General features: G+C 43.7%; 1 protein-coding gene across 1 annotated transcript in view; it reads left to right on the top strand.

Annotated features, from left to right (window-relative positions):
- LOC142750390 (solute carrier family 23 member 1-like) overlaps nucleotides 1-27,784 on the top strand; it is a 272,481-nt gene that overhangs the window by 84,815 nt on the left and 159,882 nt on the right. The window contains exon 6 of the mRNA XM_075859393.1: nucleotides 21,287-21,443. Within this exon, the coding sequence (XP_075715508.1) occupies nucleotides 21,287-21,443 (157 nt within the window). The remainder of the gene's footprint in view (nucleotides 1-21,286; nucleotides 21,444-27,784) is intronic.

Genomic DNA, 27,784 nt, shown 5'->3' with positions numbered 1-27,784 from the left:
TACTGTGACTGAATAAAAATCACTATACAAAGGCCAATATTACCACCATACAGTGACCTCATAATTGTAGATACCAGTCCTACGCAGGCACTCTTAAGACCATATAAGTGAAGTACAATTAAATCCAATGATTCACAGGTGACATCTTCTCTGATTCGAGTCGTTCACTTTTCCATCTAACCCAGAGTGCCATGAAGACTTCTTTTATCCAAAATTTGTGCCTGCAGAGTTTGCTGCCCAAACATCTCTGGCTCCTCGCTTTTCCAGCTGCCTACCCACCCATTCCCCACCCTTTACACAAACTTCACATCCTGCTGCTAGCCCCAATTCTGTGCCTTTTGCTGCCCCATCTTTCGATATTAATGTATCTGCTGTGTTGCACAGTTCCTCCAAATACTGTACTTCAGAAATAATGGTGTCAGAAATAAAGTTACCCTGCAAAAAAGTGACACACATATAGCCTCCCAGAAAATAATGGTGCCAGATAGATAGAGCCCCTAAATACATACCCCCCAACCGTCCCGAATTCAGCGGGACAGTCCTCAGGATGCAGATACAGCTGAACCCAATTCTGAAGCAAGGAACCATCAGTGAAGCAGGGAACCATCAGCTCCCTCTGCTCCTCCGCTCGCCGAGGACTACCCTGGCACAGCGCTCCTTTAAGTGTTGTGCTCAAGGAAGCCCTTGATGTCACTGTCCATATATAGACAGTGATGTCAGTGGCTACTCCTTGAGCGGAATCCCATTGCTGATGATCTGGCCAGGTATTCCGCTCCTAGAGCAAACCCCTAAGGTCACTTTCCATATTGACATCATGGGCTCCTCCTGGAGCGGAATCCCCGACCAGAGTCGGCAACGGAGAGTCCGCTCAAGGAGTAGCCACTGGCGTCACTGTCCATATATGGACAGAGACATCGGGGCTTCCCTCTAGGAGCGGAATCCCTGGCCTATGCTCTGGCTGGGGATTCCGCTCCTAGAGGGAGTCCCAATGGTGCTATCTTCAAGGCGTGTGTGGCACTATCTACATGGACACTGTGTCACTATATAGGGGCACTATGTACAGCGGACACTGTGGTGCTATGTACATGGGCACCATCTACATGGGCATTGTGTCACTATCTACAAGGGCACTGGCACTTCCAGCAGTTATGGGGGCATTATACTGTATACTGTATAATGGGGCAACTTTGGGGCATTAAGCTGTATGGCCAGCTATGGGGGCATCATACTGTATGGGGGAATCTGTGTTTGGGCATTATACTGTATGGGAGACATTATACTGTATAGGGCGTCTATGGGGGCATTATGCTGCATGGGGAAGCTATGGGGCATTATGCAATATGAGGGAATTTGTTTGGGCATTATACTGCATGGGGGCAGCTGTATGGACATTATACTGCATGGGAGAATCTGTGTGGGCATTATACTGTATGGGAGGATCTGTGTGGGCATTATAATGTATGGGGGCATCTGTGTTGAATTTATACTGTATGGGTGCATCTATGGGGCAGTATACTGTATGGTGGCAGCTATGGGGGCATTATACGGTATGGTGGCAGCTATGGGGGCATTATACTGTATGGTGGCAGCTATGGGGGCATTATACTGTATGGTGGCAGCTATTTCGTATTATATTGTGTGGGAGGCACTATGGGAGCATGATACGGTGTGGGCTTAACCGGGTGTGTATGGGCGAGGATTGAGTGGGATTATCGTTGTGTCCCCTACAAAGTAGTAGTGCCCCTTTTGTACCCCTAAACAGTAATAATATGGCTTTAAAAGTAAAACTGCTCTGGGTGGTGTACGGCTAATATGTTCAGATTAGTCATTAAACGATGGTATGGAGACCAGGATTGATTGCAAAGTATTTTACTCAGGCTGGGGTTACACTCAAACACGACCACAGCAGACAACACAATATTTCTCAGCAGAGAGGCACAGTTCTTTAGCAACATAATAAACGTTTGGTCCAGGCAGACAGTGATGGCTGGCTCACCAAACAGTAGGGCAGAGTTGCAGGTGATCCTCGCTGGTACATGGGTAACATTCTCTTGAAATCACAGGCCCTTGCTTGCTGGCTTACCTACTTGTTGCTTGCCTGCCAAATTTGATGTCTCCCACGGGGAAGCTCCTGCCTAACACCCGACCGACAGTCTTCCACAACATGTGGAGAGACTTCTGATCGTCACCCGCCGCCAATTGCACCTGACCCATTGTAACTCAAGACCCTCAGTTGTGCTGCTTTTGCTCCACATAGCAGCTAACATCACAGCAGCTCGTTGTTGCCACTTTGGGCATAGCCAGCACACTGAATACTGGGGGTGGTAACAGCCGCATTTTAAAGTCTAACCACTGCCCCCAGCAGGAGGACACAGAATAGCCATGCTGGTATAGTCCTCCCCACTGTTATGGGGCGGGAATTGTTAAGATGGTGTCCGGGCCGTTTCTCCCGGCGTCAAGCAATTTACAGTTACAGTAGCCAACCAATTTTTAATGAACCTACCAACATAACAAAGAGTATAAATTTGTGGCACAGTAACATTTCTTTCTCCGGTACTGCATGCCCTTTGAGGGAAAGTAAATTAGCACATCACATAAGGCAAAATTACAGGAACAGTGCCCATTTTCTTGGTACACTATATTTGGCACAATATGCAATAAAATAAAACTAGGGTCGCTTTAAGGATGGGTGTCACTTCCACATTATTACACCTCCCCATGGTTTAATTGGTGCCAGGACCAACAGAACATCAGGACGGACGTCTAACAAACAGGAACGCAACACGAACTGTCACATCCCTTAATGGAAGTACACTCTACTCCGCAAGAACCTCTGTCTGATAGGTTCGACCTGGTGTGGAACATGTACCTGCACATAGAGCGAATATGCCGCAATAACACAATACCCATAGCCTGCGGTCGGACGTCTCGCACCAAAGCACAGTCCTTCTCATGATGCAGACATTCTCTCGGGAAAACAGCAGCAGCAATAGGCTCATCCTCTGGCTCCAAATCCGACTGACCCTCTGGGGGAGAAGTAGGTCTCTGTGAAGTTACCGACCTGGCTAGCAGTATTGACCATCTGCCTGGGCCTTGTAATGTAAGTTACCCATATTCCCTTGGCCTCTCCTGTCAGGGTAAGTTTCATTTGCTTACCAGACTATAGATTCTCCAACCTCTTCGACATACCAGGCCACTTTACGGATCTCCAATGGATTTAGACCTTCTCCTTGGTACCATTTACAATGGCGAACTCAAATCTCCACTTGCTGCTGAACCAGATGATGGCAGCTGATGACTAAGAACCATAACTTGGTTCTAAATGCGTAAGAGCAGGTTTTCTTGGAAGTGCACTGCAATACTCTTTTAAAATGTTGAATTAAACATTATGCTTTTAACTTGATTGGATGCTGGAGAACCACAAGTATTTTTTATTTCAATGTGAAGTTGAGTTCAGTAGGCATTCTCTCCCCATTGCTTGCTAAATGCTCCAGATTGTGTGCCAGTGCCTCCTCTTCCTTCTCTCTCTTACACTGACTTTGCTGTGCATGCTGTGATTTCTATGAGAAAATGCAGCTCAGAAATCTTCTCATGTATGCTTAACATGCCTCTACAGTGTTCAGGAGTAGGATAGCAAAAAGCAGGAAACAGAGGGAATTTTCTCCTATTCACTTCGATGGGAGAAGAAGGCTCAATACCTGTGAATCGCCGCTACATGTTGTAACGTCCGCGGTCACAGACCGCAGACTCCTATCATCCTGCAGACGTCTTTCCCCCCAGAGATGCCAGCCGTCCTGTCCCGCAGTGACCACTAGAGTGCGTGCTTGAGCTCATTCCCGGCTTTAATGAGCCAGAGAACACACATGTTTTAGATTGACTGATTGCTCCCATGATCACCCTGGACTATAAGAAGGGCCCTGCCCCTTCCTTCATTGCCTGAGCTTTGTTTGTGTTACCCATGTTAGTCTTTGCAAATGGTCCCTTAGTGTCTTCCAGTTTCCAGTGTTCCTGTACCTGCTACCTGTATTCTGTATCCCGTGCTACCTTGTTCCTGTGCCTTAAAGAGTTGGAGTCGTGTTGTACCACCGATCTGTCTGCTGTGTTACACCACGACTGGTGTCTGCTGCCAAGGTCCCATCTGAGCCTAGTCATCGCTACTATCTGAACCACCACAGGAACCATTGCTTGAACTAAAGAGTTTACTTGGTACTCTGTATTGGCCAGCTGCTATTCCGGTACGGCCCAGTGGGTCCACATACCCACATATCATGACACACTTGTAGGATAGGCCATCAATTTTTATTGGCTGGAAAACCCCTTTAACCTGGTGCACATAGATTGCATAGGAGCTGTATACACAGGATATTTTTTTTAAGTTTAGATGCAATGAAGCAAAAAAAATATTGCAAAGGTTCACATACACTTTACTATTTCTGATTTCCGTCCACTAAACTCCATTATATAGACCAGTCATCTAAGGCCCAGTTCACACAGAGTTTTTAGGCGCTGATTTTGACGCAGAAGCCATGTTCGAATCAGCGCCAAAAAACGTCCGAAACAGGCTCCAATTAAATTCAATGGGAGGCGGAGGGGTTTTTCCGTGGCGGCTTTTAGCAGCATGTTCTTTCTTGCCGCGGTTCCGCCTTTGTCCTCCCATTGAAATCAATGGGAGACAGAGAAAGCATTTTTCGCTGCATTTTTTGGCCGCGACCCTCAATGGCCACAGGCGAAATACGCTGCAAAAAACGCTGCGAAAGAAAGTACAGGCAGGTCAAAATCTGTCTCAAAATTTCTGAAGGAATTTTGAGACAGATTTTTTCTGCCTCTAAATTTTTCCGTGTGAACTAGGCCTTAGGGTATGTTCACACACACACATTTGTACCATATAATGTAGTGGGAAACTGGAAAATAAATAATTGTAGGGTGGAATAGGAAAAAAAAACAGCGATTCCTCAATATTTTGGGTGTTTTGTTTTTTTACAGCGTTCACCGCATGGTAAAAACGGCATGTTAACTTTATTCTGCAGGTCAATATGATTAAAGTGATACCACATTTATATATTTTTTTAATGTTTTACTACTTTTACAAGGAAAAAACTGATTGTTAAAAATAAAATTTAAGTTTTGTTGCCATATTCTGAGAGCCATAGCTTTTATTTTTCCGTTGATTTAGCGGTATGAGGGCTTATTTTTGCGGGGCGACCTGTAGTTTGGTACCATTTTGGGGTACATGATCACTTTTTATTTCATTTTTTGTGGGATATTAAGTGACCACAAAACAGCAATTCTGAGGGTTTTTATTTATTTTTTACAGCGTTCACCGTGTGGACTAAATTATATATTGTAATAGACACGTCAATACCAGTTATGTTCATTTTTTATTGTTTTACATTGTGCTTGAGGGAAAATGGGGAAAGGTTTGTTTTTTTATCTTTTAATTTTTTCTTATTTATGAAAAAAACTTTATTTCACTGTTTTTCACTTTATTTACTAGTCCCCTTAGGGGACTTGAAACAGCGATCGTTAGATCGCTTGCACAATATACTGCAATACTAATGTATTGCAGTATATCGTGATTCTGAAAGTCTGCTTTGAAACCCTGACGGAGGCATCATAGGAGTTCAAAGAGATCGGACCTGGGGGCCTTCATCAGTCTGCTATGCCAACCAAGGTCACCCCCCCCCCCCCGATATCGCGGTGAGGGCGTTGGAACGTTACAGTGGGTCACCCCCCTTTTTTCAGTGATTTAAATACCGCGGTTGCTATTAACCGCAGCATTTAACCGCTCGTTGCCTTGAAGTGTTGGCTGTAACACACAGCCGATACACTCAATTGATGGAGCGGGCTCAGCCCGTGAGCCCGCTCCATATTCCCCGACCCTATGTGCGCTGTATATACGGAGGATGTTGGGAAGGGGTTAAAGCGGAAAACTTTTTTTGAGGCTTTTTTAAGCCGTTTTACGAGCGGTTTTTCAATTGAGCCTATGAAAAACAGCTCCAAAAACGGCTCAATAAGTGACATGCTACTTCTTTTTACATGGCGTCTTTTTAAGCACCACTTTTTTAAACTGTGGTCGTAAAAAAATGCCCCGTCTCAACTCCACGCCGTTTTTCCCATTGATTTCAATGGGAAGCTGTTTGTCAGGGCGTATTTTGAGGCATTTACGCCCCGAAATATGGCTGAAAACACTGCGTGTGAACATACCCTAAGAATGCAACTGCATTTGGCCTGGCTGTATGTCACCTCTTTTAACCCCTTGAAGACACATCCAATTTTAGTTTAGTTTTTCCCGTCAATGCCTTCCAAGAGCCATAACATTTTTTTTCTATCAAAATAGCTGTATGAGGGCTTTTGTGGGACGAGTTGTCATTTATAATGGTACAATTTTGGGGTACCTATGACGTTTTGCTAACTTTTTATAACTTTTTTATTTCGGAGGCAAGGTGGCATTTTTTTTCTACAGCGTTAATTTGGTGGGTTAAATGTGATATTTTGCTAGTTTAGACTTTTCTGATGTGGCAAAACCAATTATGTTTACTTTTTTTATTGCTTACATAACTTTTTGTGAACCAAAGGGAAAATTATTTTTTTTAACTTTTAGTCATTTAAAAAAAAAAATAATACATTCAAAAATGTTATTATACATATTTGTTAATTTTTTTAGTTTACCGGGGGACTTTGCAGTGTATTGCCTTTATCTACGTATGCTCTACTATTAAGCCTCTCCTCTGATAGGGCACTGATGGGCAGACCTGGAGGCCTTCAATAGGGCATCCGACTGCCATGACAACCGATCGGCACCCCACGATTTTGCTGCAGTGGAGCCAATCGTAGAACAGCTCCCTCAGTCCGACAGCTCAGATGCCGCGGTCGCTATTGGCGTTAAATGCCTGGGATCTGAGTTATTCCCTGCCTGTAGTTGTGGGCAGGTATCAGCTGTTTGAAACAGACAGCATTCGTAGCGTATGGCGCTGGCTCAGCTCCTGAGCCCACGTGATATTGGGTTAGTGGACATCCCACGTAATTGTAAATTGGATTTTGCTAAGAAGTTAAGCAATAACTTTATTTTCTTTTGCTTCATTCCAGATTTTTCATTGTATTTTCAGAATACAAAAAAATATATGCCCTTGATGTTCATCAGTAATCAGAATAGTACATCAGTAATGCTAAGAATTATGGGATATACGGCTTGTATGCCAGAAATTGCTAATCCATGGATTAATATTAAACTATAATTGTACCAAAGATCTGCTTATTATTATTTTATACCATTCTTAGCTTATCTGGGCTGGTAAAATCTATCCAAAATTTTAATAGAAACCAGATATGCTGCCACAATTTTAAAGGTCCTATTTGTAAGAAGTAATGGTAAATTCTGCTATATAATATTTCCATCTTCATATGGTAATAATTCTTTTAAAAATGTAATATTATTACAGTTCAGATTTTATAAAAACAGCAAGAAAGAACAGGTTTGATAAAAGGGAAAGTAAATAAATATTTAATAGAAAATTCAGAGAAAATTTTAAGAGATAAAGGGTAAAATTTGTCAGAGAAAGATCAAATACAAACTATTTCCTGAGCAGTGGTATTTTTTAAAGCAGAGCTTTCTCCTAAAAATGTATGTGCCAGGATGGTGTGTTTGCCAAATTATAATGCTCAAAAAACACACAGAGAATGCCATACTTACATAGAGGGCAGGTAAAAACCCATTCCCAACAGGACACAAACAGGTCAGAAATGCTGCTGAAGGAGAGTGATCAGGTGCATTAAATAATAATAACCATTCCCACTAGCCTAGAGGGGAGTAGCGTGTGGTGCATGGGTATGGATGTGTAGTAAAGAAATTAAATAGTGTATAATATACAAGTGGAAATAAAATGTGCGAAACATAGGGTGCAGTATAGTGCATGTGCAGTGTGTAAGAACATGGAGGGATAATGTGCGAGTCGTGAGGCGCAGCATATATAGCCGTATAGCATCCTATTTGTAACGTCATTTTATTAGATAGAGCGGGCTGAACTGCTTGCTATGGCAGATAACAGCACACAATGCTCTCCCAGCATTATAAGACCTGGCCGTGTCCTGAAAAAAATATACGGTGTAAGTAACCATGGAAAAAAACATGGGGTATTGGTAGTAATTTTGGCTAAAAGAACGCAAGCTCGCAATCATCGTCACGGATACCCACACTTGCGAGTCCCTTACTGGAACTTTTTGTTCCTAATGTACAAACATTATAGATAAAAACAGGGGGACATTAATATACATAAAAAACACACAGAGAAGGCCATACTTACATAAAGGGTAGGTAATAACCCGTTCCCAACAGGACTGGGACAGGTCAGAAATGCTGCTGAAGGAGAGTGATCAGGTGCATTAAATAATAATAACCACTCCCACTAGCATAGAGGGGAGTGGAGTGTGGTGCATGGGTATGGATGTGTAGTAAAGAAATAAAATAGTGTATAATATACAAGTGGAAATAAAATGTGCGAAACATAGGGGGCAGTATAGTGCATGTGCAGTGTGTAGAAACATGGAGGGAAAATGTGCGAGTTGTGAGGCGCAGCATATATAGCCATAAAGCAGTATAGCTGTATAATTATAATGCTGTCTGTAAATGTGTCTATGTGTTACAGAAGTGGAACTACAGTCCTGCCCAAAATTTTTGAGATTGACACAAATTTTGGTTTTCACAAAGTTTGCTGCTTCAGTGTTTTTAGATCTTTTGGTCAGATTTTTCTATGGTATACCGAAGTACAATTATAAGCATTTCATACGTTTTTAAACTTTTATTGACAAATACAAAGACTCAATATTTGCAGTGTTGACCCTTCTTTTTACCACTTCTGAAATTCGCCCTGACATTCTCGATATCTGCTTCTGGGCCAAATCCTGACTGATGGCGATCCACAATTGCTGTGTTTTTGTTTGTCCATCCGCTTTTTGAAGATTGACCACAGGTTCTCAATGGGATTGAGATCTGGGGAGTTTCCTGGCCATGAACCCAAAATTTCAATGTGTTTTTCACCAAGCCATTTAGTTATCTCTTTTGCCTTGTGACATGGTGCTCCATCATGCTGGAAAAAACACTGTTCATCACCAAGTTGCTCATGTATAGTTGGGAGAAGTTGCTCTTGGAGGATGTTTAGATACCATTCTTTATTAATGGAAGTGTTCATAGACAAATCTTGAGTGAGCCCACTTCCTTGGATGAAAAGCAACCCCACACATGAATGGTCTCAGCATGCTTTACTGTTGGCAAATACACAGGTAGCGCTCACCTTTTTTTCTCCAGCCAGTCATTCTTCCAGATGTCCCAAACAGTCTGAAGGGGGCATCATCAAAGAAAATAACTTTGCCCCAGTCCTCTGCAGTCCAATCCCTGTATTTCCCGGAGAATGTCAGTCTATCCGTGATGTTTTTCTTGGAGAGAAGTGGCTTATTTGCTGCCCTTCTCGACACCAGGCTAGCCTCCACAAGCCTTCGCCTCACTTTGCATGCAGATGTTCTGACACCTGCCTGCTGCCATTCCTGAGGAAGCTCTGCACTGGTGTTGAACTGATCCCGTAGCTGAATCCTCTTTAGCAAACAGTCCTGGCACTTGCTGGACCTTCTTGGGAACCCTGACGTTCTTCACAGCAATTAAACCTCTCTCCTTGATGTTCTTGATGATCTGACAAATGGTTGATTTAGGGGCACTCTTACAAGCAACAATGTCCTTGCCTGTAAATCCTTTTTGATACAAAGCAATGATGACTGCACGTGTTTCCTTGGAGATAACCATGGTTAACAAAAGAAGACAATGATTTCAAGCACCATCCACATTTTAAAGCAACCACTCTGCTCTTATAATTCAATCCGCATGACAGAGTTACATCAGCTGCCCTGTCCTCATTAAAACTTTCTCCTGAGCTAACGAGAAGATCACTGAAATTATGTCAGCAGGTCATATTGTGGCAGGGAAGAAATGCAGTGGAAATGGGGTTTTTGTGAATAAGTTAATTTTCATGGCTAGGAATGACTTTCCAATTATTTGTAATTTATCTGATCATGCTTCATAACAGATAAATATGATAAATCCGGTGTTTTTGATAAAATATAACTTTTACTTTGTCATTTCAATTATTTTTTTTTGTCAGACATATAAAATAATTAATTGGTCATGATAAATCCCACTTTTCTCGATTTGTGTATCACAATAATCTAGTAATAAGTTTAAAGTAGGTTATACAGTGTCAAAACACACTGCACATATGATACCACATATGTATTGATGCCGCGCCGTAACTATTGTTAACTCTACCTTTTTGTGCAAGCATTAACAAATGGGTGTAACGATTCCCCTTGTCAAAGGACTGTGTCCCTACATGCTGAAAGTCTCCAACCATCGCTGACAGTATCACACTGTGCAGGGACACATCCTCCTGACAAGGGGAATGGTAACAAGCATTTGTCTATCAGTCCTGGACTGCACAAAGACTTTTTGTGAAACACAAGTATTTCCTATAATAAACATGCCAGGTGTGGTGACAGATTCTCTATAAATCTAGTGACTCACAGGTGACGACTTCTCAGATTCTAGTAACTTTTTTCCTCTTTCCTTCTCCATCCGGTCCAGACTTCATATGGACTTCTCCCGGCCATGACCGATTTCTGCAGAATTTGCCACTCAGATGTCTTCTGCTCCTCACTTTTCCAACATTTCCACACCTATAAACGAAGATAAAATTATCATGGTGCCAAACACTGTGCCTCTAAATATAATAGCACCATACACTGCGCCACTGAATATAATTGTGTCAAACACTGTAAAGTAAAGCACCACATGCACAAAGGCCCCTGTAGATAGTGCCACACACAGTCACTGTAGATAGCGTCACACACACAGCCACTGTAGATAGGGTCACACACAGCCCCTGTAATAGCGTCACACACACAGCCCCTTTAGATAGTGTCACACACACAGCCCCCTGTAGATAGCATTACACACACAGCCCCTGTAGATAGCGTCACACACACAGCCCCTGTAGATAGCGTCACACACATCCCCATGTAGATACCGCCACACACCCCCTATAGATAGCGCCACACACAGCCCCCTGTAGATAGCGCCACACAGACCTCCTGTAGATAGCGTTACACACACATCCCCCTGTAGATAGCGCCACACACATCCCCCTGTAGATAGCGTCACACATACACAGCCCCTGTAGATAGCGCCACACACATCTCCCTGTAGTTACCGCTACACACCCCCTACAGATAGCGCCACACACCCCCTATAGATAGCGCCACACACATCCCCCTCCAGCCCTACTGTAATGGTGGGGATGGGGAAACAGACAAGTGAGCCCTAATCTACCCGCCACTCAGTCCCTGCCTACTTGCAACGACCCGCCCTAGGCGACGGGGTACAACTGGGCGACAGTCCCTACACTCAATAGGTGCACGACAGACAAACAGACAAGGGTACAAAGAAGCAAGGGAAATGGGGAAGTTGCCCACGGAACACCGTGAGCAACAAGCGAGGTGAACGAGCTGAGTCAAACCAGGAGATGAGCGAGGTATAAATACGCAGAGCAGAAGAGTGGTCAGAAAAGCCAAGGTCAATCACAAGCAGAGGATAAGTAGTTCAAGAAGCTGCAGCAGGGCCAGGAAACCAACAGAGAGGAATCACAAGCAAGGAGGAACAGGAAAGGCAGGAATAAATAGACAGAGGGCGGGAGCTAGCTCCGTCTGGCCAGGCTGTGATAGGCTCTCCCACTCCTAAGCCTGCCATCCTGAGTGGTGGAAGATGGAGTCAGTCTCACAGACATAGAAGCCGGTGCAGACTGATTACCTATGGGCGTTGACACAGAAGCTGTGCCTGGCAGATCCTTTACAGTACCCCCCCTTTTATGAAGGGCCACCGGACCCTTTCTAGGTGGACCTGGTTTATTGGGGAAACGAAGGTGAAACCTCCTGACCAATACCCCAGCGTGAACATCCCGGGCGGGTACCCAAGTCCTCTCCTCAGGCCCGTATCCTCTCCAATGGACCAGGTACTGGAGGGAGCCTTGGACCATCTTGCCGTCCACAATCTTGGCCACCTCGAATTCTACCCCCTCAGGGGTGAGAACAGGGACCGGAGGTTTCCTCGAGGGAACCAAGGACGGGAAGCAGCGTTTAAGGAGGGAGGCATTAAACACGTCGTGTACTCGAAAAGATGGCGGTGACTCCAGTCGGAAGGAGACAGGATTGAGGACTTTAATGACCTTGTACGGCCCTATAAACCGGGGAGCAAACTTCTTGGACGGGACTTTAAGGCGCCAATTTTTTGACGATAGCCACACCAGATCCCCGACCATAAACAAGGGGTTAGCAGAACGTCTTCTATCTGCATGTGTTTTTTGTATGCTCTGGGAAGCCTCTAGGTTCTTCTGAACCTGGGCCCAGACTGTGCACAGTTCCCGATGGACAACCTCTACCTCGCGATTGTTGGAACTACCAGGTGAAACGGAGGAGAACCGTGGATTAAACCCAAAATTACAGAAGAAGGGGGAGACCCCTGACGAGTTACTGACCCGGTTATTAAGGGAAAATTCGGCGAGGGGAATGAATGAGACCCAATCATATTGACAGTCAGAGATAAAACACCTTAAATATTGATCTAGGGACTGATTAGTCCTCTCAGTTTGGCCATTAGTTTCAGGATCGAAGGCAGAGGAGAAGGACAGATCAATCTCCATTTTTTACAGAAGGCTCTCCAAAACAGTGAAACAAATTGTACCCCTCTGTCAGAAACAATATTGACAGGGACCCCATGGAGACGCAGGATGTGTTTGACAAACAAGGTAGCTAACGTCTTAGCATTGGGTAGTTTCTTGAGGGGCACAAAGTGGCACATCTTACTGAAGCGGTCTACTACAACCCACACCACCGACTTGCCTTGAGATGGAGGCAAATCGGTGATAAAATCCATGGAGATATGGGTCCAAGGTCTCTGGGGAATGGGCAAAGAACGTAGTAAGCCCGCTGGTCGGGACCTGGGAGTTTTGGACCTAGCACAAACTTCACAAGCGGCGACGTAGGCCTTAACATCTTTAGGCAACCCAGGCCACCAACAGTTTCTGGCAATGAGGTGCTTGGTACCCAGGATGCCTGGATGACCAGATAGTGCGGAGTCATGATTTTCCCTAAGTACCCTTAGCCGGAATTGCAGGGGAACAAGCAGCTTGTTCTCAGGAAGGTTCCCGGGAGCTGAACCTTGATCAGCCGCAATTTCAGAGACTAAATCAGAATCAATAGAGGAAATGATTATACCTGGAGGCAAAATGCAAGTAGGATCTTCCTCCGAAGGAGGGCTGGCCATGAAGCTACGCGACAGTGCATCAGCCTTAATATTTTTAGACCCAGCCCTATAGGTGACCAAAAAGTTGAATATGGTAAAAAACAACGCCCATCGAGCTTGTCTCGGGTTTAGCCTCCGGGCAGATTCTAGGAAAACCAGATTATTGTGGTCGGTAAGGACCGTTACCTGGTGCCTAGCCCCCTCCAGGAAGTGGCGCCACTCTTCAAATGCCCATTTAATGGCTAAGAGTTTGCCGTTGCCATTATCATAGTTACTCTCAGTGGGTGAAAACTTCCTGGAGAAGTAAGCACAGAAACGGAGATGGGTGAGGGACCTGGTACCCTGGGACAAGACAGCCCCCACTCCCACCTCGGACGCGTCAACCTCCACGATAAATGGCTCCATTTGTTTGGGCTGAACCAACACTGGGGCCGAGATAAAGCACTTCTTAAGGACCTCAAAAGCCTGAACAGCCTCAGGAGGCCAGTGGAGGAGATCAGCACCTTTGCGAGTGAGATCCGTAAGAGGCTTAGCGATGACCGAGAAATTAGCAATAAATCTCCTGTAATAATTAGCGAACCCCAGGAAGCACTGTAACGCCTTCAGGGAGGCAGGTTGGACCCATTCCGCCACAGCCTGGACCTTGGCGGGGTCCATGCGGAATTCATGAGGAGTGAGGATTTGACCCAACAATGGTATCTCCTGCACCCCAAACACAAATTTTTCGGTTTTCACAAACAGTTTGTTTTCCCGAAGGACCTGGAGCACCTTCCTGACATGCTCAATGTGGGAGGACAAGTCCTTGGAAAACACCAGTATGTCATCAAGGTACACTACAAGAAATACCCCCAGGTAGTCTCTTAAAATCTCATTTATGAAATTCTGGAAGACCGCGGCATTACACAACCCAAAGGGCACGACGAGGTATTTGAAATGACCTTCAGGCGTGTTAAACGCAGTCTTCCACTCATCCCCCACTTTGATGCGAATAAGGTTATAGGCCCCCCGTAGATTAAACTTAGAGAATCATTGGGCCCCCTGAACCTGATTAAACAGATCAGGAATCAAAGGAAGGGGATACTGGTACCTTACAGTGACCTTATTCAAGTTTCGGTAGTCAATGCATGGCCTAAGACCACCATCCTTCTTCCCTACGAAGAAGAAGCCAGCACCTACCGGAGAAGTAGAGGGGCGAATGTAACCCTTGGCCAGGCATTCCTGGATATACTCTCTCATGGCTTCACGTTCGGGACAAGAGAGATTAAATATCCTACCCTTAGGGAGCTTAGCTCCTGGTACCAAATCGATTGCGCAATCGTATTCTTTATGAGGAGGTAACACTTCGGAGGCCTCCTTAGAGAAAACATCAGCGAAGTCCTGAACAAACTCAGGTAGCGTGTTCACCTCCTCAGGAGGAGAAATAGAATTAACAGAGAAACATGACGTCAAGCATTCATTACCCCATTTGGTAAGATCCCCAGTATTCCAGTCAAACGTGGGATTATGCAACTGCAACCAGGGAAGGCCTAAAACCAAATCGGACGATAATCCCTGCATCAATAGTACAGATCACTGCTCCAAATGCATAGAGCCAACAAGGAGTTCAAAAACAGGGGTATGCTGTGTAAAATAACCATTAGCAAGAGGAGTGGAGTCGATACCGACTACCGGGACAGGTTTAGGCAAATTAATCAAAGGCATAGCTAGAGACATAGCAAATTCCACAGACATGATATTAGCAGAAGACCCTGAATCCACGAAGGCACTGCCAGTAGCAGACCTACCACCAAAAGAGACATGAAAGGGAAGCAAGATTTTATTACGTTTTATATTTACGGGAAATACCTGTGCGCCCAAGTGACCTCCCCGATGATCACTTAGGCGCGGAAGTTTTCCGGCTGCTTGTTCTTACGCCTAGGACAGTTGTTCACTTGATGCTTGTCATCCCCACAGTAGAAGCAGAGACCATTCTTCCTGCGGAACTCTCTACGTTGTTGGGGGGACACGGAGGCCCCGAGTTGCATAGGTACCTCCGAGTCTTCCGTGGAAGAACGAAGCAACGGAACCTCGGGAGGCATCATGGGGGAGTCAGAGGAGAAAACACAAAAACTTTCAAGTCGTCGTTCCCTAAGACGTCGGTCAAGTCGTACCACTAAAGCCATAACCTGGTCTAGGGAGTCAGAAGAGGGATAGCTAACTAGTAGGTCTTTCAGGGCGTTCGACAGACCCAACCTAAACTGGCACCTTAAGGCAGGGTCATTCCACCGAGAAGCTACGCACCACTTCCTAAAGTCAGAACAATACTCCTCAACAGGTCTCTTACCCTGACGTAAGGTCACCAGCTGACTCTCGGCAAAGGCAGTCTTGTCAGTCTCGTCATAAATGAGTCCGAGAGCAGAAAATAAAAAATCAACGGAGGAAAGTTCCGGGGCGTCAGGAGCCAAGGAGAAGGCCCATTCTTGGGGCCCTTCCTGGAGCCGGGATATAATTATACCCACCCGCTGGCTCTCAGAACCTGAGGAGTGGGGCTTTAAGCGAAAATAGAGCCTACAACTCTCCCGAAAGGAGAAAAAAGTCTTCCGGTCCCCTGAGAACCGTTCAGGCAACTTGAGGTGGGGTTCAAGAGATGAGGTGAGGGGCACTACCATGGTAGCATCAGGCTGGTTAACCCTCTGAGCCAGGGCCTGGACCTGTAGGGAGAGGCCATGCATTTGCTGAGCCAGGGTCTCAAGGGGGTCCATAGTAGTGTCAGGGACCAGGGTAGACTAGGTATATGGGCTTGTGATTATGTAATGGTGGGGATGGGGAAACAGACAAGTGAGCCCTAATCTACCCGCCACTCAGTCCCTGCCTACTTGCAACGACCCGCCCTAGGCGACGGGGTACAACTGGGCGACAGTCCCTACACTCAATAGGTGCATGACAGACAAACAGACAAGGGTACAAAGAAGCAAGGGAAATGGGGAAGTTGCCCACAGAACACAGTGAGCAACAAGCGAGGTGAACGAGCTGAGTCAAACCAGGAGATGAGCGAGGTACAAATACGCAGAGCAGAAGAGTGGTCAGAAAAGCCAAGGTCAATCACAAGCAGAGGATAAGTAGTTCAAGAAGCTGCAGCAGGGCCAGGAAACCAACAGAGAAGAATCACAAGCAAGGAGGAACAGGAAAGGCAGGAATAAATAGACAGAGGGCGGGAGCTAGCTCCGTCTGGCCAGGCTGTGATAGGCTCTCCCACTCCTAAGCCTGCCATCCTGAGTGGTGGAAGATGGAGTCAGTCTCACAGACATAGAAGCAGGTGCAGACTGATTACCTATGGGCGTTGACACAGAAGCTGTGCCTGGCAGATCCTTTACACCTACCTATATATAGTGCTACACAGCCACCCCTGTAGAGAGCGCCACACAACCCCCTGTAGATAGCGCCACACACCGTCCCTGTAGATAGAGCCACACACCACCCGCTGTAGATAGTGCCACACAGAGCCACTGTAGATAGCGCCACTCACAGCCCCATGTAGATAGCGTCACACATACAGCCCCTATAGATAGCACCACACTCATCTCCCTGTAGATAGCGACACACACATCCCCCTGTAGATGGCACCACACACATCCCCCTGTAGATAGTGCCACATACATCCCCTGTAGATAGCGCCAAACAGACCCCCTGTAGATAGCTTCAAACACACATCCCCCTGTAGATAGCGCCACATAGCCCCTATAGATAGCATCACACACATCCCCCTGTAGATAGCATCACACACACAGCCCCTGTAGATAGCGCCACACATATCCCCCTGTAGATACCGCCTCACACCCCCTATAGATAGCGCCACACACTCCCTATCGATAGTGCCACACACATCCCCTGCAGACAGCATCACACACAGCCCTACCTATATATAGCGCTACACAGCCCCCCCTGTAGAGAGCGCCACACAACCCCCTGTAGATAGCGCCACACACCGCCCCTGTGGATAGAGCCACACACCACCCCCTGTTGATAGCGCCACACACTGCCCCCTGTAGATAGCGCCACACACAGCCCCCTGTAGATAGCCCCACACACTGCAGTAATTCAGGGAGGGAGTGATGGAGGGATGAAGGGAGGGAGGGAGTGAGTGATGGAGGGATGTAGGGAGTGAGTGATGGAGGGAGTGATGGAGGGACGAAGGGAGGGTGTTATGGAGGGATGAAGGGAGTGATGAAGGGAGGGAGGGAGTGATGGAGGGAGTGAGTGATGGAGGGATGGAGGGAGTGTATGATGGAGGGATCGAGGGAGGGAGTGATGGAGGGATGTAGGGATGGAGTGATGGAGGCAGGGAGTGATGGAGGGATGAAGAGATGGAGGGAGGGATGAAGGGAGGGAGTGAGTGATGGAAGGATGAAGGGAGGGAGTGATGAAGGCAGGGGATAATGGAGGGGTGAATTGATGAAGAGATGGTGGGAGGGATGAAGGGATGGTGGTTTGGAAAAGCACTCACCAGCCTGGGGCTCTGTGTAAAGACCTCACTGGTGGGCGGGCCTTCTCCCCTGCAGATATTCTGCTTCTTCACTGTGGTAGAATGACCTGATTGGTGGGTGGGGGTGACATGGGCATGACATCATCAAAGGTCCTTTGGACTATGTAACAGTATTCGGAGCACGTTTATGTAGAGAGGCGTGTCCTAAACACTAGCAGAGGTGCTTAACGTCTGCTAGCTTTCACTATCCGGGCCAAGCCTGCCCTGAATTGCTCTCCCTGCACCTTCTCCCAATCTCCGCAGCGACAGTTAGTAGCGCAAGTGTGCTGCATAGTTTTAATGATTATGTGCAGTTCGCCCATATGATGATCCGCCATTGGTCCTCCCATACTTCATAACAATCTAGAGTTCATGCAAATTGCCTTTAAATAATGAGGCAGCAAATTTGTGTCTGTCTCAAAACTTTTGGCCAGGACTGTACACTATTATGTACTCAGATATTTTTACATAACATGCAGTTAGCTGTTGAAAAATTTTAAACACAAATTTCAAGCTATATAATTATTAAGATTAAAATTTGGTGTGGTTATTGTAATATTGTAATATTAGCAGAGAAATGCGTTGATATATAAGCTTTTCATCATAAATAAAGACTGACTTCACTAAAGGCCAGAAAGGTCATGTATCACTACTGGCAACACTTCTGTGCCCTGACAAGCTGATATATAAGGATTTGTTTAGTAGTGTGTAGAGATGGTGGTCACCAGTAAGTTAGATAGAGAACTTAGATAGGGAAAATAATTTACTGGGATTAAACAGCTTCTGGAGAACCCTGCTTAATAAATCCCCATTTTTAAGATTTGTGGATTCATGTAGGTGCAACATGAAGGTACTTTGAAAAATGTTACGCCAAACTTGAGTCATGTAGATTTTGATTGGATTTGCGGTTGTCTGTTATGTAAATAAACCTTCATAAGTGTATAATGTACGTAATGAAAAGCGATGCAATTTTTTAATATAAAGTGTTTAAGTTCCTGTCGCTATGCCCGTGCGACCAGAAAAACCTCAGATTTTCATCATTTAACCTTTTCTATGCTGCAATCAATACTGATTACAGCATATAATGGGAGAGATTCAGGTCCATTGAAGGACCGCAGGACTTATTCCCTACTTATATTCCCTACTGTTAGGGCATACTTAGGTATACCCTAAGCACTGCCTGTGTACTATAAGTACATAGGCTGATGTACTAGCCAGTACATAATAGTTAAAAAATATACAGTGGAGGAAATAAGTATTTGATCCCTTGCTGATTTTGTAAGTTTGCCCACTGTCAAAGTCATGAACAGTCTAGAATTTTTAGGCTAGGTTAATTTTACCAGTGAGAGATAGATTATATAAAAAAAAATAAAGAAAATCACATTGTGAAAATTATATATATTTATTTGCATTTTGCACAGAGAAATAAGTATTTGATCCCCTACCAACCATTAAGAGTTCAGCCTCCTCCAGAACAGTTACACGCTCCAAATCAACTTGGTGCCTGCATTAAAGACAGCTGTCTTACATAGTCACCTGTATAAAAGACTCCTGTCCACAGACTCAATTAATCAGTCTGACTAACCTCTACAACATGGGCAAGACCAAAGAGCTTCCTAAGGATGTCAGGGACAAGATCATAGACCTGCACAAGGCTGGAATGGGCTACAAAACCATAAGTAAGACGCTGGGTGATTAGGAGACAACTGTTGGTGCAATAGTAAGAAAATGGAAGACATACAAAATGACTGTCAATCGACATCGATCTGGGGCTCCATGCAAAATCTCACCTCGTGGGGTATCCTTGATCCTGAGGAAGGTGAGAGCTCAGCCGAAAACTACACGGGGGGAACTTGTTAATGATCTCAAGGCAGCTGGGACCACAGTCACCAAGAAAACCATTGGTAACACATTACGCCATAATGGATTAAAATCCTGCAGTGCCCACAAGGTCCCCCTGCTCAAGAAGGCACATGTACAGGCCCGTCTGAAGTTTGCAAATGAACATCTGGATGATTCTGAGAGTGATTGGGAGAAGGTGCTGTGGTCAGATGAGACTAAAATTAAGCTCTTTGGCATTAACTCAACTCGCCGTGTTTGGAGGAAGAGAAATGCTGCCTATGACCCAAAGAACACGGTCCCCACTGTCAAGCATGGAGGTGGAAACATTATGTTTTGGGGGTGTTTCTCTGCTAAGGGCACAGGACTACTTCACCGCATCAATGGGAGAATGGATGGAGCCATGTACCGTCAAATCCTGAGTGACAACCTCCTTCCCTCCACCAGGACATTAAAAATGGCTCGTGGCTAGGTCTTCCAGCACGACAATGACCCGAAACATACAGCCAAGGCAACAAAGGAGTGGCTCAAAAAGAAGCACATTAAGGTAATGGAGTGGCCTAGCCAGTCTCCAGACCTTAATCCCATCGAAAACTTATGGAGGGAGCTGAAGATTCGAGTTGCCAAGCGACAGCCTCGAAATCTTAATGATTTACAGATGATCTGCAAAGAGGAGTGGGCCAAAATTCCATCTAACATGTGTGCAAACCTCATCATTAACTACAAAAAACATCTGACTGCTGTGCTTGCCAACAAGGGTTTTGCCACCAAGTATTAAGTCTTGTTTGCCAAAGGGATCAAATACTTATTTCTCTGTGCACAATGCAAATAAATATATATAATTTTGACAATGTGATTTTCTTTTTTTTTTTTTTATATAATCTATCTCTCACTGGTAAAATTAACCTAGCCTAAAAATTCTAGACTGTTCATGTCTTTGATAGTGGGCAAACTTACAAAATCAGCAAAGGATCAAATACTTATTTCCTTCACTGTATATCTTGATTAAAAATCCCCCTATGGGAATAAAAACAATTTAAAAAAGTCTTAATTGAAGAATGAAGAAACTTTATAAAATGTAATTCCGAGAATATAAAATAATCTATACATATTTTGTAATCACACGACCGTAACCTTGTGCACATAAAATTTCTAACATCAATTATAATAATCGGTGTATGACGTAAAAAAACAACAAAAAAAACTGCAGCAGAATAGTTGTTTTATTTGCTGCATTTTTGAAAAAATAACATTTATTTTATTAATTTAATAGAAATTAAATGCTAACACATGAGTACCGGAATAATTCAACTACGTTAAACAAAAAAATACAAAAGTTATAACCTTGGGAAATCAAGAGACAAAATTAAAAATTGTTCTTGTCCTTACGACCAATATTGACCAAGTCCTCAATGGGTTAATGATGACAGCAGTGCTCTTGAAAGCCAAGAATTTATAAGAATTATATATAGATCATAACATTGAATAATACCATAGTGAGTTTTCGATATGTATTTATCAGCTGTTCTGAACTTGTAAAAATATAAACAAGCATCATTTACACAAGGAATGTATATATATATATAATTATTTTTTTTACTTTTTTTAAGGTATTATTGGGGATGTGTTTATCCTGGCTGATCTGTTTTATTTTAACACACTTCAATGTGTTTCCAAAAAGCCCAGCAGGCTATGGATTTTCTGCTCGGACTGATATTAACATTGATGCAATAAACAATTCACCCTGGTTTCATATTCCATACCCAGGTATGTTACAATTTTTTCTGATATATTTATTCAAAAATGTAGCAACAACAAAAAAATATTAGGATATGATGGAAAAGGAGTGAGTAGGATGGAAAATGAAAGACAAAACCTTCGGTCTTTTAAGGAAACTCTTGTTGCAGTATGTGAAGTAAACAATGTAATATGTTAGTTTGTGAGTTGGCATAAAAATAAGAATAGACAATTTCAGTTGATATGAATAGCTCCACCGAGAAATTAAAAAGCCTAGGAGCTTGGGGCTTGCAATGATTTTCAGGAAAAATCTTTATCTGCTTCACTCATGATCTATGATGTCATGTTCCTAACCGTATGCTACATCCTACCTGACTGAAGTAATAATTTAAGCTTGGTAATGGATTCAGCAAATATGGCAATAAAGTAAGGGAGTTAGTCTTTAATTATTATTTTACAAGTATAATTTATACTAGCCATCTATGCCCTGATATGCCGAGGGTGACAATATGGCCATATATGCACAATAGTTGAAAACTCTTCATTGGAAACCCAGGAAGGTACTAGAAACTTACAATATCCCTTGAGGAAATACTTTCTACAATATAATAAGACAATGTATCCAAATAAATCATATAAATATAACTTTATTAAATGCAATATGTAAACACACCCAAAAAAAACCACTTTAAAAACAGCCATTAAAAACAGATAATGTATGACAAGATATGGTGCAGGGCAGGGGCGTCGCTAGCACCGGACCTCCGGGGCCCAAGCCCCGGATGTTTGGCCCAGTGCCCCAGATCCCCGGGCGACTGCCTCTACAGCTTGCGACCGGGAAGAGGTCGCACTTGCTACCGGGCAGAGGTCGCACTTGCGACCGGGCCGTGGCCCCCTGCACCGCGTCTACAAAAATAGTAACTGGGGCCTATGTAATAAAATACACAGGCCCCTGTTACTATAGTAATACCACCATACTTACCTTCCTTCCCAAGCGCAGCGGAAGTTCTGACGTCTTCTCGCATCGTGACGTCATGACGCTGGATGGTGTCGAGAGATCCTCTACACCCGGAGCCGAAGTGGAGAGTAAGTGTAACAGTACTGTGAAGACATATTCGACATGTTCGGTCGTTGGACTACATCGGATTCGAAGACTACTTCAATGACAGCTTTTTTTATTCTCAATAAAATGGTTAATGAGGGTTGTGTGTTTTTTATTTTTTTTTATTTCAATAAAATATTTTTTCTATGTCTTTGTATCTTCTTTTAAACTTCATTACTACCGCCTTAGTAATGGCTGCTGGCTGATTGACAGCGTCCATTACTAAGGCGGGGTTTAGTGTAAGCCAGTGCAGAGGCTAACGCTAACCCCCATTATTAGCCCGATACCCAACACCACCAGGGGTGCCGGGAAGCGCCAGGTAAGATCCAGTACCCGACCATCTGTAGTGATGGTTGGGCACTGGGGCGGCTGCAGGCTGGTATTATTATGTTGGGAAAGGCCAGAAACAGTGGCCCTTCCCACCCTGGTAATGCTAGGCTGCTGCTGTATTGTATCTGGCTGGTTATCAAAAATAGGGGCAATACGACGTAATTTATTTTTTTTAATGGGAAAAACGTGCGGACACCCCCCATTTTGGATAACCAGCCAGATACAACACAGCAGCAGCAGCCTAGCATTACCAGGGTGGGAAGGACCAAGGTTTCCGGCCTTACCCAGCCTAGTAATACCAGCCTGCGGCCGCCCGGGTGCCCGTACATTACTACAGATGGTCGGATACTGGATCGTACTCAGCTCTTCCCGGTACGCCTGGTGGCGGTGGGTATCGGTGTAATAATGGGGGTTAGTGTTAGCCTTTTCACTGGCTAACACTAAGCCCTGCCTTAGTAATGGGCGCTGTCATTCAGCCAGCGGCCATTACTAAGGCGGTAGTAATAAAGTTTAAAAAAATACAAGGACATAGAAAAAGTATTTTATTGAAATAAAAAACCCCCACACAACCCTCATAACCATTTTATTGAGAATAAAAAAGCCGTCATCGAAGTAGTCCTCGAATCCGACATAGTCCAACGACCGAACCTGTAAAAAAACACACACACAAAAAAACTGTAGTAAAACAGGTGGTAGGCTTAGATACAGGGCCCATGTGTGATACTGTCTTTGGACCCTATATCGAAGCCTACCACATGTTAGGCTTAGATACAGCAATGTCAGTGAGCTGAGCCCTATATCTAATCCTGTCATGTGTGATACTGTTTGCTGAGCCACTGTATCTAATCCAATTATGTATGATACTGTCTGCTGAGCCACTGTATCTAATCCTATCCATTGCTATAGGGTCATAGTGCTATAGATATGCTGTCTCCTATAGATATATATATATATATATATATATATATATATATATATATATACATATATACACGCACACACATTTTTTTTGGGGGGGGTGAACATATGTTAGTACAAGGAAACTTACTGCTGGGGCCCTGTATCTAAGTCTATCATGTGTGATACTGTCTGGTGGGCCATGTATCTAAGCCTATCATGTGTGATACTGTCTGCTGGGGCCATGTATCTAAGCCTATCATGTGTGATACTATCTGCTGGGGCCATGTATCTAAGCCTATCATGTATGATACTGTCTACTGAGACAAGGTGGGTATGTGGGACAGGGGACTGCATGGCACTGTCTACAAGGGGGATGTATCGCAGGGAGACTGTGTGTGGAACCCTACAGGTGGGTTATGACACTATATACAGGGGGGTTGTGTGGGGAACTCTCTACAGGTGTCTTTGATTAGAGCCCCAAGACATAACTTTGCTGAGGTTTAGTACAAGGATACTTACTGCTGGGGCCCTGTATCTAAGGCTAAATTCACACAAGTGTGACAGATTTACATGCGTAAAAAAAACGTGTGTAAATCTGTCTGTGTGCGTTGCATTTTGCATCAATGTGCTTTTCGTGTGGCATGTGTTTTTCATGCACTTGCAAGTACTTTTTTTTCAGTGTAATTGTTATGTAAATCATGGACAGCACACGGATGTGCGTCCGTGTGGTTTTCACGCACCCATTGACTTCAATGGGTGACTAGGTGCGTGAAAACGCACCAATATAGGACATGCAGTGAGTTTCACGCAACGGACACGCGCTGTGTGAAAACTCACGCATGTGTGAATAGCCCCATTGATATCAATGGGTCCGTGTGCTGGACGAGGACCACAAGGACGAGAATCACGCTTGTCTGAATGAGCCCTAAGTCTATTATGTATGATACTATCTGCTGGGGCCATGTATCTAAGCATATCATGTGTGATACTGTCTGCTGGGGCCATGTATCTAAGCCTATCATGTGTGTTACTGTCTGCTGGGGCTATGTATCTAAGCCTATCATGTGTGATGCTGTTTGCTGGGGCCATGTATCTAAGCCTATCATGTGTGATACTGTCTGCTGGGGCCATGTATCTAAGCCTATCATGTATGATACTGTCTGCTGAGACAATGCATCCAACTCTATCCAGTGGTGTAGCTATAGGAGCCTTAGTCTTATAGATAGGCTATCTCCAATATGTATGTAAAAATGTATTTCTTTTTTGGGGGGGTGGGGGGGGGAGTATATGTCTCGGGGCTTGTGCCCCTGATCTTATAAGACCCTAGCAGCGCCATTGGTGCAGGGTTAGGCATAAATACAGTACCAATTCATATAAGTGCACAAAATATACAACTATTGCAGTGGAAATCAATCGATAAAGATGAATATCAGGCCTCTAGCAACAAATCATTATTGCTGCATGCAATTGTATATCATGCAGCATTAATCCCAAAGTAAAAAAAACACATTAGATGAAGATCACCCATCAAACACCATAATTTAATTTTGCACCACATTGTCCAGTACCCCAAAGTGTGTTTTGCTCAAGCTTCGTCAGGAAGACCAGGAAGGTACTGTTAAAGACTACAACTGTGTTGGAACAAATATGTCCCCAAAAACCTCAGCCGCTGAGAAATGTGGCAATGGTTATTGAATACAAGATGCATCTAAAATGTTTCTATTAAAGTTCAAGCAAAACAAGTTTAAACAAAATGATTAATAGAATAAAGCTGAGGAAGTCTGTCACAATGATTTTTTTTTAAGTTATAGTTTTGTTTGTTTTTTTAAACAATTCAGAAAAAAAACTAATGATTACTCTTTTAGGGTTTTCTGTGTTACTTTTTTTTCTGGAATAATTAAAAGAAGCTTCTTAATAATTTAGCAGCTGTACTAATAATATTTCCGCTAAGTGTTGTGAAAACCCACACCATTCTTTCATAAAAATTAGGGGTGGATGTGCATCTGCTCTTGTGAGAACCCATAAAGCGAGAAACCATGGACATTTCAGTCACATGATTATATCACAACATGTACATGATGTCAAATAGATGACCTTTACCCTTGCCTAGATTGTAAATATACGATCACAGGATTTTTACAATGCCTACCATGGACATATTTAATGAACATACAATATTGGTATGTAAAACCCCATAAGTAAGCATCCAATATATGAAGGGGGGGGGGGTGTTATTTTTTTCACTTCTATTTCTGCTCAGTGCCTTCCCCTGAGTTTTGATAGAAGCTTGAGGGAGGTATGTAGGATGGTTAGCATCTTCTGCCAGGCGTTGACTCAGAAAAACCCCAGCTCGATACACACTGGATACACTATAAATTGGAACCTTTTAACCACTATATAGAGGACGGTAACATGGAACATTGAGCCAACTTAATGTTTGGATAAGGAAAAATAAGATCAGGCTGAGTGACAACATTGCTGTGAGTAAACAAGTAGAAATAAAGTCATATGGCATAAAACCAAATAAATTAATACAGAATTCTCTCCCCCCTGAAAATGTGACACGGCCACCTTAAGAATTGGGGGTGGATACTAAGTTAGGCCTAGTGGTAGCAACCTTAGAAATGGTTAATGGCATGAGCACACTACTTTAAAAACTCTAAGAGTCTAGGCTTTTTTTAACATAGAGTCACCTCATACCTTCTCCCAACGCACCGGCCGCGGCTAAATATATGAAGTGAACAATAGATTAGGCTGCAGCCGGAATATCAGATATATCGTCTATACATTGGGGCCCAGTTGCTGTGGATGCTAGAGCGCTTTATAAATCGAAAAGAAAGGACTTGCAATTTGAACAGAACATAAGGTAACAACTCTTGCTTCAGAAATAAAAAACAAGATTTCATTAGTTATTAGGCTGTGAGGCCTTATTTGTCACTGCCCAGAAGTAGCTTAACCAGCAGGGATAAGATCGGTTATTCACACTTCTGCTGACCCACACACCCGCCTCTCTCTCTCTCTCTTGCTCAAAGTCTTCCCTAGCTTCATGCTGTGTGTCCTGTAGGAGATGTACTGTTCTTAGTTAAGTCGTTTAATGGCATCTCACATAACTAACAAGATATCTTACTCTGGTGCCATCAGCTTGAAAGAGCACTGTCCGCAAATGTTTGAGATTGGTTAGCTACTAATTATATAGTAAAATTCCTTTTGGAGTAAGAGATTGATCTCCAGATTAGTCACTATAGGCGGCAGTGTAGAGAGACTATTCTTTTTTTTCATTATACTTTAATTCATCACCAAATGTAATCCAATACGAATAACAACAAAATAGCACTCTTGGTGATCTATTGGTTAGCGTTTTTCTCAGCCAATAGGAACAGTGATTACACAGTCTTGTTAAGTTTGTGAGAATCCAAATGGTACAAGTCATAGATCTTTGCAGGCTGCAGCAAATTAATGTGAAATACCTCTTCTATATAAGTTATGGTACTAGCATTAAAAACAGCAATGTATACATTGATTAAAAGCCATTCAAATAATGAGTAATGCATATGTTGGCTGTTATGTCTGTTTATCCAGCATTTTATGTATGGCATAGGTTATTTGTAGTTGATAATGTGTTGCAGCTCTATTTAGATTCTATTCTTTAGAGTAAAATGACCATTTCCTTAACCCCTTAATGACCGGGCCTGAAAAGACCTTAATGACCAGCTAAATTTTTCTGTTTTTGCCTCTCTGCGTTTCAGCAGCCATAACTTTTTTATTTTTTCATTGACGTGGCTGTATGAGGCCTTGTTTTATGCGAGAGAAATAGTATATTTTTTTCCCCCAGTATGGGGGTAAAAAAAAAAAATTTTACGGCGTGAATATAGGAAAAAGCGATTCTCGGAATAGTTCTTTTTGTTTATTTTTTATCCCGTTCACGTTAAATAACCCATTAGATTAATTCTTGAGGTTATTACGGTCGTGTAGATACCTAATATGCGTAGGTTTTTTGTTTTTATTTAGTGTAGGGGCAATAAAATTTATTTAATGGAAA

Source organism: Rhinoderma darwinii, chromosome 3, assembly GCF_050947455.1.
Source record: "Rhinoderma darwinii isolate aRhiDar2 chromosome 3, aRhiDar2.hap1, whole genome shotgun sequence".
Taxonomy (NCBI): domain Eukaryota; kingdom Metazoa; phylum Chordata; class Amphibia; order Anura; family Rhinodermatidae; genus Rhinoderma; species Rhinoderma darwinii.
This window is presented reverse-complemented; position numbering and strand designations above follow the sequence as displayed.